Genomic DNA, 12,346 nt, shown 5'->3' on the forward strand with positions numbered 1-12,346 from the left:
TTTTCTTGACCCCTCAGAGACTGGTGCCTATCATTTTTCTCTCTCAAATCTGGTTTGTTTGTAGGTTAAGAACAGATCACCCCTGCTTATATCACACACAAGGCGGCAGGGGTGAAAGGGGTACCAGCACCAATACTGTACCCTGCTGATGGAAAATTAGGTTTAACAGTCCTCAGATGTTGTACAGGTAGGTGAACACCCGCTCCCATCTCTGTTACATTACTTCATGACCTAGAAACTTCACTTTTTCAAGGACAGATGACAGTTTTACTCTTCTTGCATCAGTATGCATCATCATCATTTCTGTATCTTTCTATAGGGTACTCTCTGCCTTGAGTGCAACCTGAACTCAGTATACAAATACTAGAGTTATAGAGATCAAGAAGTGAGTTTTAATTTTCAACCTTTGGATCTAGTTCTAGGAATTGAGAAGAAAGATCCCAAAACATTTGAGGAAAGTGACCCTCCTTTCAGAATTTGGCTTTATTCCAGCAGTGAACTCTTCCAGGTCTACTTTGCTTGAGGTACATTTTGGGGTGTCATTATGCTTTTATTTCCTCAGAAGATGTTTTGGAGGATGTACTGGGGAAAATCTCTTTTATTTTGAAAGCTCTTCTTTAATAAAAGAGAAACAAGCGAACAAAAATACTCAAGCTATACTTGGTGATGAGGTTCTTACAACCAGCCTAGAAACGAAAAGCAATCTCAACCCTTTGCACAAACTGTTTTTTTTTTTTTTTTTTTAATCTCCAGGGAAACAGGCAGATTAAACGGGAAGGTGCAACAAATACCAAAGGGACCACTTCTTTCCAAGTGTGCTCAGAGTTCAGTGTGTAGAACAGCTGCAGAAACTCCTGGGCCCCTGCTGCACTGCATGGTTTCACCTTTCATAGCAGGGAAGGACACGTTTCTATGCCTTACAGAGACTTGAAACCTGAAATCCTGGCCAAGTTTGGGAAGAAGAGGAGCCCTCTCAGAGCTCAAGAGCCTTCCTGCTCTTTGGAACATTTCCACAGCGGGTCAAGCCTGACAAGAGTTCAACTCAAGTTGAAAACACACACACGCACACACACAAATTATGTGATCAGTCAGAATCTATGTTACACAGCTCAAGCCATCTACAAGGTTTTTACATGCAAGGGCAAACACTTCAATCCAGAAGTTTTTTTTTATTATTATTTTTTAATGAAAAGTTTAGGAAACACACATATCTTTTAGTTTTTAATGTTTTTTAAAACAAAGTTTATTCTTGGCACATGGCTTTCTATACAGCCATATCACAATTTATACAGTTGCACATGGATCTAAATGCATTCCCCTCTCCCTGGAGATTGTGCCCCTGAATAAGACAGTATCTCTTTAACAATATCTTAAATAAATGCAAGGAAGGGAAACTAATGGGCACACCTACCATCACACCTACACATTTTGAGAATTAAATAATCGTGTGAGGCCCACAATGTCCACTCATTTATTCAGTTCAATACACGGTTTGTATGAGCTGCCCTAATGGAGAAGGAGGAGGTAAAGAGGGTGGGAAAAGGTCTGTTTTCCTCTTGCAACAAATATACAAATACATTGTCTCCAGTCAGTATGTTATGTCCAGCTGACTTCAGACATCTTAAATATATGCGATACCAAGTAGTTCTTCTCAGGTATACAAACCCAGGCCAGCAGGTTGTGCCACCAAGCAGCAACCTGGACAAGTGTCCTCTCTAGGGTGGCAATCAGCACACACTCTTCCTGGGAATAATGTCTTCTTTTTTGGTTATCCTTTTCACCAAGTTGGGCTTTGTTTTGGTGTCTGTTATGAACCAGATGGGGAGAGAGGGATGGAGAAATGGGCAGGAGCAGAGAGAAGAAAAACAGGTAAGGGACGCACAAGAAACTGACTAGGTCTCTAGAACATTATATGGAAGAGGGAATGGGTGTGGAGGAACCAGGAAGAGAGTGAGGATGAGGGTGTGGGCTCTGAGTTTGTGCTTTTCCTGGCGGGCCAGCAGAGGTCGAGGCCGGGTTGGAGGTTCGCATCTTGGTGTTGGGCAGTTTGTGATCTTTCTTCCACTTCATTCTCCGGTTCTGAAACCAGATCTTGACCTGGCGCTCAGACAAGCAGAGAGTGTGGGCGATCTCGATGCGGCGGCGCCGGGTCAGGTAGCGGTTAAAATGGAACTCCTTCTCCAGCTCCAAGACCTGCTGCCGGGTGTAGGCTGTTCGAGAGCGTTTGGGCTCCCCTCCATTATAACTGGGATTGACTGAATGCCCAGAACCCCGAAGAAGGCCAAGGAGGAGGAAGTGGAAGAGCGGGAAAGGAGGAGGAGAGAGAAGATAGGGTGGGGAAGAGCAATTGGACATCATCATTATATAATAACCTGACATCAAGTTCACGCAAGATACATAAAACGGCAAAGAAAATGTTTCACAGGCTATTGACAACGGGAAACACCCGAGAGCCATAAAGAATGGTGCTGGGCATTGGGGCTGAAGAAAAGCTTCAAAGACACATGGCCCGAAGCCTCTGCCAGGGCAATTAAATTTATGGGGGCTATAATTACTGCCCTAACAGTTTGGCGTCTCGTAAATCTCCCGATAAAGGGACCCTGGGTACAAAAGGGTTCTCACGTTTGGATCAGGCTGCAGCCTGGCGCGCACACACCCCTATCCCCCAGCAGCCGGGGCCAGATGGGGGCTCCCCTCCTGAGGCCCCCTTCCCTGGGCCTTTCGCTCCTGACCCCTGTCCCGACCCTCCAACCCTGGTCTGGCCCCAGCCCACCCTTCCGCCCCTCCCCAGCGGCGCCACATACCGGCGCTGACATGGATCTTCTTCATCCAGGGGTACACCACGGGCTCCTTGCCCTTCAGGCCCGGCGTGCTCTTGTCCGCCAAGAGCAGCGGGCACGCGGGGGCGCTGCCCCCTGTAGGGACGCCTGGAGTGGCGGGGGCTGCCTCGCAGCGCCGCGGGGGCGCAGGGGGCGCAGCACGGTGTTGCGGGGGAGGTGGTGGCGGGGGCTGCCGCCCAGGTTGCAAAACTTGGCTCGCGTGCAGGCCGTGCGGAGCCGGGCCCTTGGCGTGTGCCACGGGCTGCTCCGGCTGTGGTGGCCGCCCGGGGCTAGCGCCGCCGCGGTAGCCATAGGGGTAGGCGGCGTCCGCGGCACCGTGAGTGGGGTAGAGTGCGGCCGCGGGGTAGGCGGGCTCACGGGCGGCCCGCGGCGCGTAGTAGGAGGCAGGGGGTTCACGGCTGCCGCCTGCGTGAGGGAGCTGGGGCTGCTGCTGCGGCAGGTGCTGGGTCGCGGGCGCCGGGGGCTGCTGGTAGCCGGGGCCCCCGCCTGGGCCGCCGTCTCCGCCGCCCGGGCCGCTGTGCTGCGCGTACTCCTCGAAGGGAGGGAACTTGGGCTCGATGTAGTTGGAGTTTATCAAAAACGAGCTCATGGTCATTAATTTGTGAAGTGCAAAAATACTAATTTTTCTCGCGTTGTCGTTTTTCTGGGCTCGCTGAGGCCCCTCCCCCTCTTGCCTCGCTTCCCATCCCCCCCTTCCTCTGCGCCCTTCCCCTCCCCCCGCTGTCAAGTGCCCACCCCACCCCCTCCCGCCGACGCCACCACCAAAGTTCGCGCCGCTCCTCCCCCCCGCGCGCGCGCCTTCCGCCTCGGCCCCGCGCGCGCTCCGCCCCGCGCCCCACGTGCAACTCCCCCACCAATGGGCGCGCCGCGCGCGCGGACCCGGATCAGGAAACGCGCGGGTGGGTGATGGATGCCACTGCCCGGCCCAGGGAGGGGGAGTGAGCAGGGGCTTTGGTCCTCCAGCCCCCCAATTTGGATTACCGCAGGGAATTCAGGGCCTGTCAGGCTGTAGCTCCCTTGGGCCCCGCGAATGCCCTACTTCTAGCCTACGCCCCAGGGCAGACTCAGCGCTGATTTCCAGCCCAGTCAGGCCCCGCGTCCTCCAAGGTTCGAGGCCCGCTGCGGGAGGGAAAAGGCGTCGACACCAAGGGGCATCCTGTTTTTTATCATGGCACTGGAATAAAATGAACGTGGCCGACCGACAAATTTTCCCACCCGCTTATTCCTTTCCTACACCCTGCTGACTCGTCCCTATTTTGAGAAGACTGGCAGGAGCTGCAAAGGTTGGGTGTGTAGCTGAGAAATCTACACAGGGGTGTACAGCGAAGCCATTCCAGTGTAATCGGACAGACATTTTTTACTTTTTCCTTTTAAGACAGTCTGTTTTGTTTTTACCTTATTAAAAACAAAACAAAACCCACCTTTCTAATAGCATCTTATTTGATGGAGGGGTCAATCTAAGAACTAAACACGCGTGAGTTGACGAAGTGCGATTGTGCAGTCAGACGACGGCTCAAGGATAAGAATGGATAGAAGCAACACTTCCATAAAACCGAGCTTTGAAACAAATAACTTCCTATTTCAGAACAATCCCCAAATAAAAGCAAGCTTAAAATAGAATAAGACCTTTGCCAGATCTGATCCCCAGGGGTCTTTTCCAGCTAAGAATTTCTCTTTTGGATGCTGCTTTTTCAGGCTGTAGCTGAGACTAGAGTTATAGTTACAGAACAATCTATAATTTCTGAATTGCTGAAAATTAGCATATTAACGATATCAGTAGCTCCGGAAAGGAGGGAAAGGGACTGTTGCCTGCCATTTGGTAATTGAAATTTGATGGGTAAACTAATTATGCCATTATTAACAAATAAATTACTTATTAATTCCACCTAATGTTGATCTTTGAAGTAAATACTGATGCCTTATTCGTAGTGTGTACTTTTCCTTTTGTGAGTACCAGACACAACTAGATCCTCCAATTTTCAGCCTAGATTAGAGCGGTGCAAACTAGCATAGTCATCATTCTAAAAATAACTTTCATATTGGCAGGCAAAGCAAGGATATTTCAGCTGGTGCACCTTAGTTGATTTTTCAAAGAGCAGTATAAACAGCCTTCTCACAACTGAGTCTGGAACGCAGACAAGGAAAGTTATAGCTTAAGCCTGGAGACACTTCAAAAAGAATGTCAATTTTATCTTCATTTATATCGGTTACTCATATGAGTTACTAAATGCTAGAATATATCTATTTGATGGATAGTCTTTTAATGCTTAGCCACATAAAGCCTATTATATGGGACTAATCTTTAAACTAATTTAGGAGAAGAGGTTAAAAAAGGGATCATATTAGCTTTCTAACTGGAACCCTCCTGAAGTGGTATAAAGAGCTTTTCCGAATTGGGTGTATGTGTGTGTGAAAAGTGCAGCCCATTGACTTGAGGCACCCTGAATTTTTTTAATGGAATCTGAGGCACAGACAAAAATCAACGCTGATTATAATCTTTAGACATCTTCTCTAGACTCGAGTGGGGAAAATCTAGCCTGTGATACAGCAACCTAAACCAATATGTCTTGCCAGCAAGAAAAAAAAATAATAGGTACCTAGATTGTAAACTATGTAATATAAATAATATACATATAGATAATACGTATTACAAATCTGAGCTCTCTGAGCTTCAAGGGGAGAAAAATCGTGACAAGGAAATCTTGCTCTCCTCAAGTCATCAACCTTGAGTATTAGGGTCTTAACTATGTCTGTTTAATATTATTTATGGACACTAAAACACAAAATTCATGTTGTTTAGCCTCAGAATCTTCTATGAAATTTCTATTTTTAAGTATTAAGGAGACACAGGCACTGTTTGTATATGGATAAGCTAAACCAGCTAACTGTGCATGTGTTTCGTGTGGTTCTATTACTTTAGGAAGATGGGCTTACACAGAATCCCCCAAGGCCTGTAACTTGTCTTTGCGGTTCGTATCATAAACACAAACGGAGCCAGGACCACCAAGTGTTATCTCACACACCGACATTTTGACATTTTACTGCAAGATTTATGGCTGTAATAAACAATCCCAGTACCTTTTCTGAACCTTCCACAATCTTCCTTTGCAAAAACCATAGCACAATTCCATTGAATCAAATAATCTTTTAAAATATGTATATATGTAATTATACGTATATGTATATATATTCTAAATCACCTCTTGCCTTTACATAAAATCCAAGACAGCAAAGGAAAAACTAGGAAGATACTAACTCAAAAAAAAAAAAAAAAGAAAGAAAGAAAAGAAAAGAAAAACAAAGCCCTGAAGTTTTACCAGCAGCATCTTGCCCGAGAAAAGATGGGATGCCCTGAAATCGAGCAGAGAGGGAGCATGCTAATCTTCACACACCAACTGGCTCCAGTCCCAAGCCGAGTGAAATCTTTATCCTTTCCTTGGGAAACTGGTAAGCATATTTGCTCATTTCCACGTGCAGGGATAACATATATTCCCAACAAAAGCTTTCTTAAAATCCCATTAAGTAAAATAACTTTTCATCATGTCCTCGCATCCCAGATGGAGAAGGAGAGTGAAGGGAGTCCTAGGGAAAGGGAGGGCAAGAGGGAGGCAGTATTTGCAGCTTGGTTTGAATCTGATTTGAATCATTTTGAATATGTTTGGAACAGCCTTTCCTCTTGAATGCAACCCTGTCCCAAGTTTCAAAGTGACCGAACAGTGACACCGTGTGCATTTTGTTTCTTATTAATCTTACACATTGACAGTCTTTGTTAAATCACAAGGCGCGCCCTTCACCAGCCGACATTTTCATATTTGTTAGACGCGCTGACCTGAAGTTCACCTCGGCCTTGGACTTTGCGCTTCTAAAAGGTCTATACAGTGTCTTTTAGAGAGTAGGGTGCTTTGCCCAGGTCACTTCTCAGGAAAAACCAAGGGGGAAAAACCAAGGGGGGAAAGCAAAGGAAATGTAAACGTTATGGAATGTATTGACTGTATTTGTTCTTTGTTCTTTAGAGGCAGAGCCCCAGACTGTTCTCTATCTGAAGCATGTCTTTAAAGCAAACTGGGGAATGGTAGAATTTCAAAATGCCTGATGGTGGCTTTTGAGGGCTTCCTCCCACCTACCCTGAGGCATATGATTGTAAAGGAACAACATGTTACCAGCTATTTGACCAATTAATTGTTTGGGGGTAATTTCCTTGTAGTAGTTTAAAATAATGAACACAACCCAGACAGAAAACCTAACATTTATATTAAGATCATACATGAATTTCAACCAGGATTGTATGAGAGGCCTAAATATTGAAATCCTCTGAATACTCTGGAAGCAGTATGCAAGTGCCTTTTTCTTTCCCTTTAAAGACTAGCTGGGAGGTATCTATGGATATTAAAGCTAAAATGTTTCTAAGGTGTGTTACATGGTTTTAACCAGAAATACAATAAATAGTAAGGTCCTCTACAAGAGACATAGAATTGTCTCAGTAAGAGGGGTTTCCACTTTCTTCATTTCACTAGCCCAGATGTGGTAAAGTGTGTACTGCTGTAACAGCAATCACCACAGTTGTTTCCTTTCTTCTATTTCATCTGGCAAAACCCCATTTGGCTCCAAGCTCTTGGCCAGGGTAGAAACTTTACACATTGCACAGTAGAAGCACCCTTATTACTTCCATGAAGGCAGTGTTTGGGAAATATTTACTTTAATACTGAACATACCTGGCACTGTTAAATCTAATCAACCTGAATATATCAAGATGATCTCAAACATCCTTGCAATAGTCTACATTCTGGGTAGTTGGATTATCTCCAAAATTAAGAAGAAAAACCTAGAAAAATTTTATCTTTCTCTTCTACTTTCCTACATTGATCACTTCAAGGTCAATACATAGAAAAGAAAACCACGTCCCCCAAGAAATAGATTCTAACAGCATCAACACTTAAAACCAACTTAATGCATGAAAAAGAAAATATTGTTTAGTTATTCAGTTGCAACTCACACAGGAGCTGTGGTTCCAGCCTGCTTCCATAGTACACTATTCCCTTTCTTTTCTACTTGCCCACTCTTCCTGCTTAGCTTGTTTTCCCCACTCCTTACCCCACCACCCCACCCATTTCCACAGGTAATTTTCAAAAGTATATTCTGGAGAACAGAAATCTTATGGCATGGACTGGCATTTGTAGATTCCACCTTCTTGCATTCTCTAGTTATTCAATTGTGTCGTAGCATTTGTCTACATTCACTTGTGGGTTAATAATAAATATAACTAAAAATTCTTCAACAACATGAATGTTTTCTCCCTGGTGGTGGTGGTGGTAGGAATCCTGTCTCTTTCTAGAGGGTTTCCACGTCTTTCCCTCCTCTTTCAAGCTCTCAGAACTTTGCATTTAGTTTCAGAAAAAGTGTTTTCTATGTTTGAAAATTGCAAAGAACACATTTTGCATGAAGTACCTGTGTTTGCCCTTCTCTCCACACTTTTGAGGTCATTATAGGTACTTAAAAAAAAAAAAACCTAGCCAATCAAAATCACCTTTATCAAATAAAAGAGGTTTCCTGTACAGTTCTCTTGCCTTTGTGGGTACAAGGGAACATGGGAAAGTTGCTACATTGTTTCTTAAAGGCACACTGATGAGTTTTTGAACGTTTTTCTTGCTGACAAACCTACAAACCACTCCTGCTCTCCAACATCTAAGGTGTTGGTGTTTCAGAAATCTATGCCTATTTACCTGCTGCTATTCCCTCAGAATGGAAGCAATAATTCAACATGAAATACAGCATGTATTACTCTTGAAAAGAGGAATTTTCTATCCTTTCCTCCGTAATTGAGGTCATTCAACCACTAGGGTTCACCTGGAGTCCATACTGTGATACACGCGTCACTCCGAGCCATTTTATCTTTTGTGCTGATAGTCAAGATCGCAGCTCTAACATTGACATCAAACTCTGTCTGGGCAGATGACTAAGAGTGCTACACAATGTAAACTTTTGACCCTCAACTTTTTGACCTGCAGTTGTAGCACACTAACCACAAAGATACACAAAGCTGAGCTTCTTCTTTCAGGGAGAAGCTCCCCCACCCCAACCCCCTGGATTGAAGATCTCAGGATACTCTGCTTCTGCCACTGCCTTTTGGAACTGGAGGGTGAACTGGATATTTCTGTGTGTTTTTGACTGTATTTCCTGTCAAATTAGTCTGCTACTTATTTTTGTCAGCACTTACATAGGAACTAGACTAACTTGAAATCATTCATGATTTCAGTAACAAGGTAAATTTGGAGTAGAACAGGAGAATTTTTCAAAAAAATGAAAGAGAAGATGGGGGGACTAGCAATGGGAAATGGGGACTTTTTTTCTTTATTTAAAAATAAAGATGCAGCCCTAATTGTTTGGGAGAGCTAGCCCAGGCGGGCAAGTTGACTGTGAACTTGTACTAAAGCGTGCTCTGCTGGCGATTCCTAGGGTGTGCAGATTTATCTTCTCTGCATTTACTTAACCCGGCAGTGAACTGCACGGGCGTCATTTGTTAGGCGATGACAGACTTCACCTCCAGCAAGGGCTGCTTCACAAAATTGCAATAATTACCTAATAACCTTCATAACAAATATTATTATTAAAAAGACCCATTTGTGGGGAAAGGATCTGGTGGGAGAAGGACAAATTTCTTTGTGAAAAAATACCAAACAAAACAAACCTGGGCTGATCTTTTAGTTCTGGGGCTTAGAATGGCTAGAATTATGGATCCCTCCCCTATGTGGGTGGGAGCCTAGGCTGACCCCCTCAGCCCATGCCTAGTAGCCCCATTAATAGTTTTGTCATTGACTCCAAGGAAATCCCTCCTTAGAAGCCAAAGGGATGGAACCTACAATGCTCTGCCCTCTCCATGGTGGGCAAGCCATGGATAGACCCCCCAGCCAAAGCAGGGAGACACTAAAGGGCATCTTTCAAGCTAAAATGACAGTCTTCCTCTTATCAGCCCATCTTTTAGGATGTGGCTGTTTGGGCATAATCCTCTCTGAAGCTCAACAAATGAACATGACTGTTTCTGGTAGAAAATTCTAAGACACTCTCCTTGCAGAGCCACCAGCAGTGAAGCAGGGGAAAACACAGGAGAAAAGGACTCTTGGCATAATGTTGTGAAATTAGACCATGCAAACCCTAACAAACCCCTAAGTAAGTGTGACCAGAAGCTTCCTATTATATTTATAGGTCAGGAAATATTTTCTCTTAGGTTTGTGGAAACAAATGAGCCCCTGCACATTCCTGCCGCCTTTTCCCTTTACAAGATGAGAAGGAGCATAGACACACTTTTGCCACCGGCTGAGGCTGGATGTCTTCAGTGACAGAGATTTTTTTTCCTAAGTAAGTTCCTTTGCAAAAACAACCCCCCCAAAAAAAATAATCACAAAAAGAAATAGCTTATCTACAAAATGAGTAGATAACCAGTCATCCTTTTTAGCAAGCTTGCTATGAAATTGGGAAGAAAGAAAAAAATCCCTCTAATAACACTTACATAGGTCCGACTGGATATTGTATTTCTTAAAAAGCCATTTTACTCCATGTGGGTCAACCTGCTCTCTTAAATTGTACTCAAGTTTTGTGAAGATTAAAATAGAAATGGACAAGCTGACAGTATTTATAGCCTGTAATTTTTAAAATTAACCAGAATGATTCTCTTTGTTGTACGGTGCTGGAAATGACTCCAACGGTCTTTCTTTCAACCTCTCACCCCAAGTTGGGGTATGCCACCAACGTGGTAAAGATAATTTCTTTATTCAAAGTTCTCCGACAAACCTGCCAGGATCCCTGTGACTCTTCTGCTTCTAATTTCAGTCTCCAAGGAATCACTCAAGCAAGATTACCAAATAAGTAACCAAAATAGAACCACCACCCAATATTTTGCCAATAAAGAAAAACAGCCATAGTAGCAAAAGAAAGGATCCAGAATTCTCAGACCCTACATAGAATTCTTATTCCGGTCTCCACTTAAGATTTGGACACATATGTTAGTGCTGTAGTATCCATATCACTTTAATGGGTTACACAAAATGACTTCAGGAATTCTTCATCTTGCCACTATTCATGAAAAGTAGGAGTTAGGTAGGAGGGCTCTAATTTTGCAAGACAAAACAAACTTTCAAGGTTTTGCTTTTGGTATCTCTAACTTTGGGGACAACTGTTGGACTTCCTTTGGGTACAGGTGACCTGTGCAATAAAGTTTGTCAAAATTCCAAATCTATGCCTCAAAATTTTTCTCTTTAACTATTTAGTTAATATCTCTACCAATAAGCACTTGCAGGAAAGCTGCCCAGCTCCTGAGAGAAAATCAGATCCTGTTTTTTTTGTTTCATTTCTCAATGCAGTTAGAGAATTTGGCTTAACTCCTCAGACAGGATTGGGGGGAAATCTTTTAGGTCCCTTTTGGGTGCCCACCCAGAAAAAGACACCAAGACAGGCCACTATGTCCCCAGTCACTTGGCTTAGTTGTGCCATTGAAGAATGTAGGGGGCTGGGGCCAGAAGGGGTAGCTGGGACCAAGATGGAATTGTACCCGGGAAAAATTCATTTCACCTTACTTCACCCATTGGTGCAATTTTGGAGACTGTTTTGGAAATCACAGATTATGTAAATTTCCTGGGATCAAACAGAAAGAGCAACTAACAAAAGAGAGGCGGAAATCTCCTACTGACAAACTACCAATTTCTTTCCTAAACTACCCTTTATGATGTGTCAGGAAAAACAACCTAATGGCTCTAGGGACTTTTAAGTTGAGCATTGAAGACACCTCGATTTCCCCCCAAACTTTAGGGCACAGTTTGGAAAAAAAGAATTTGTCTGTATGCTGAGGGGGAGTAAATTGCTCTAATCTTCAGTGTTATCTAGGGGGATGCCTAATTTGCCTTTTGAGGGTCCTGTGTTTTAATTCTACAAAGAAGGAGAGGAAACGGAAAGAAGAGCGGGAGAACGGGCAAGGCGGAAGAAAAGAAAGCGTTTTTAACCCCTTTCAATTAGCCTGGGGATTCAAAGACTAAAGTTAAATCCGGCCATAAAGTTTATTGCTTCAGACTCACAGGCGGGTGAGAACAGTCCCAGAGAAATAAAAAAGAACTTGCAGGCAAACAAGGTTCAGGGCCTGGTCCCTGGGGCGGGGGAGGGGGTGCTGAGCCATCCCCCAGGTGGGGACCTAGGGTCCCCAGCGTCCAGTGGGCTTTAGCAGCCTGGGCTCGGCCTCGCAACCAGGGGCCCAGCCTGAAGGTGCAGCCCGCGCCACGCGGGCCTCAAACACCCTCCTGCTCTCGCGCGCCAGCCTGAAACCCGGCCCCGAAGGCCGCCGCCTCAATTCAGTCCTGCCAAATGACCCTGGCCCGCGAAGACATATTGCCACAGCCCCATAAGGAATCCCGCCAGAGTCCGCCTCGGCCCTGCCGGGGCCTTTCTTTCAAACTCCGGAGCTCAGCGCAGCCCTTGGCGCCCGCAGCCGGCGCCCCACTGTCTCCCAGCCCCCACCCCAGGGC

At 44.9% G+C, this 12,346-nt stretch overlaps 2 protein-coding genes and 1 long non-coding RNA gene across 6 annotated transcripts in view; 1 reads left to right on the forward strand and 2 right to left on the reverse strand.

The window, feature by feature from the left end:
- Hoxa3 (homeobox A3) overlaps window positions 1-12,346 on the reverse strand; it is a 44,539-nt gene that overhangs the window by 19,524 nt on the left and 12,669 nt on the right. The gene's annotated exons all lie outside the window — the stretch shown is intronic.
- LOC131423478 (uncharacterized) lies at window positions 97-1,942 on the forward strand. Its single transcript, XR_009225097.1, has 2 exons — window positions 97-524; window positions 754-1,942. It is a non-coding gene; the product is annotated as an uncharacterized LOC131423478 (long non-coding RNA).
- Hoxa4 (homeobox A4) lies at window positions 1,458-3,500 on the reverse strand. The gene is made up of 2 exons (XM_046426073.1): window positions 2,805-3,500; window positions 1,458-2,255 (listed from the first exon to the last, which is right to left on the reverse strand). Exons 1-2 carry the CDS (start codon window positions 3,433-3,435, stop codon window positions 1,909-1,911), a joined length of 978 nt encoding a protein of 325 aa, XP_046282029.1. The 5' UTR covers window positions 3,436-3,500; the 3' UTR covers window positions 1,458-1,908.

Source organism: Marmota monax, unplaced genomic scaffold (assembly GCF_021218885.2).
Source record: "Marmota monax isolate L192 unplaced genomic scaffold, Marmota_monax_Labrador192_F-V1.1 WCK01_AAM20220418_F8-fsc00133, whole genome shotgun sequence".
NCBI lineage: Eukaryota > Metazoa > Chordata > Mammalia > Rodentia > Sciuridae > Marmota > Marmota monax.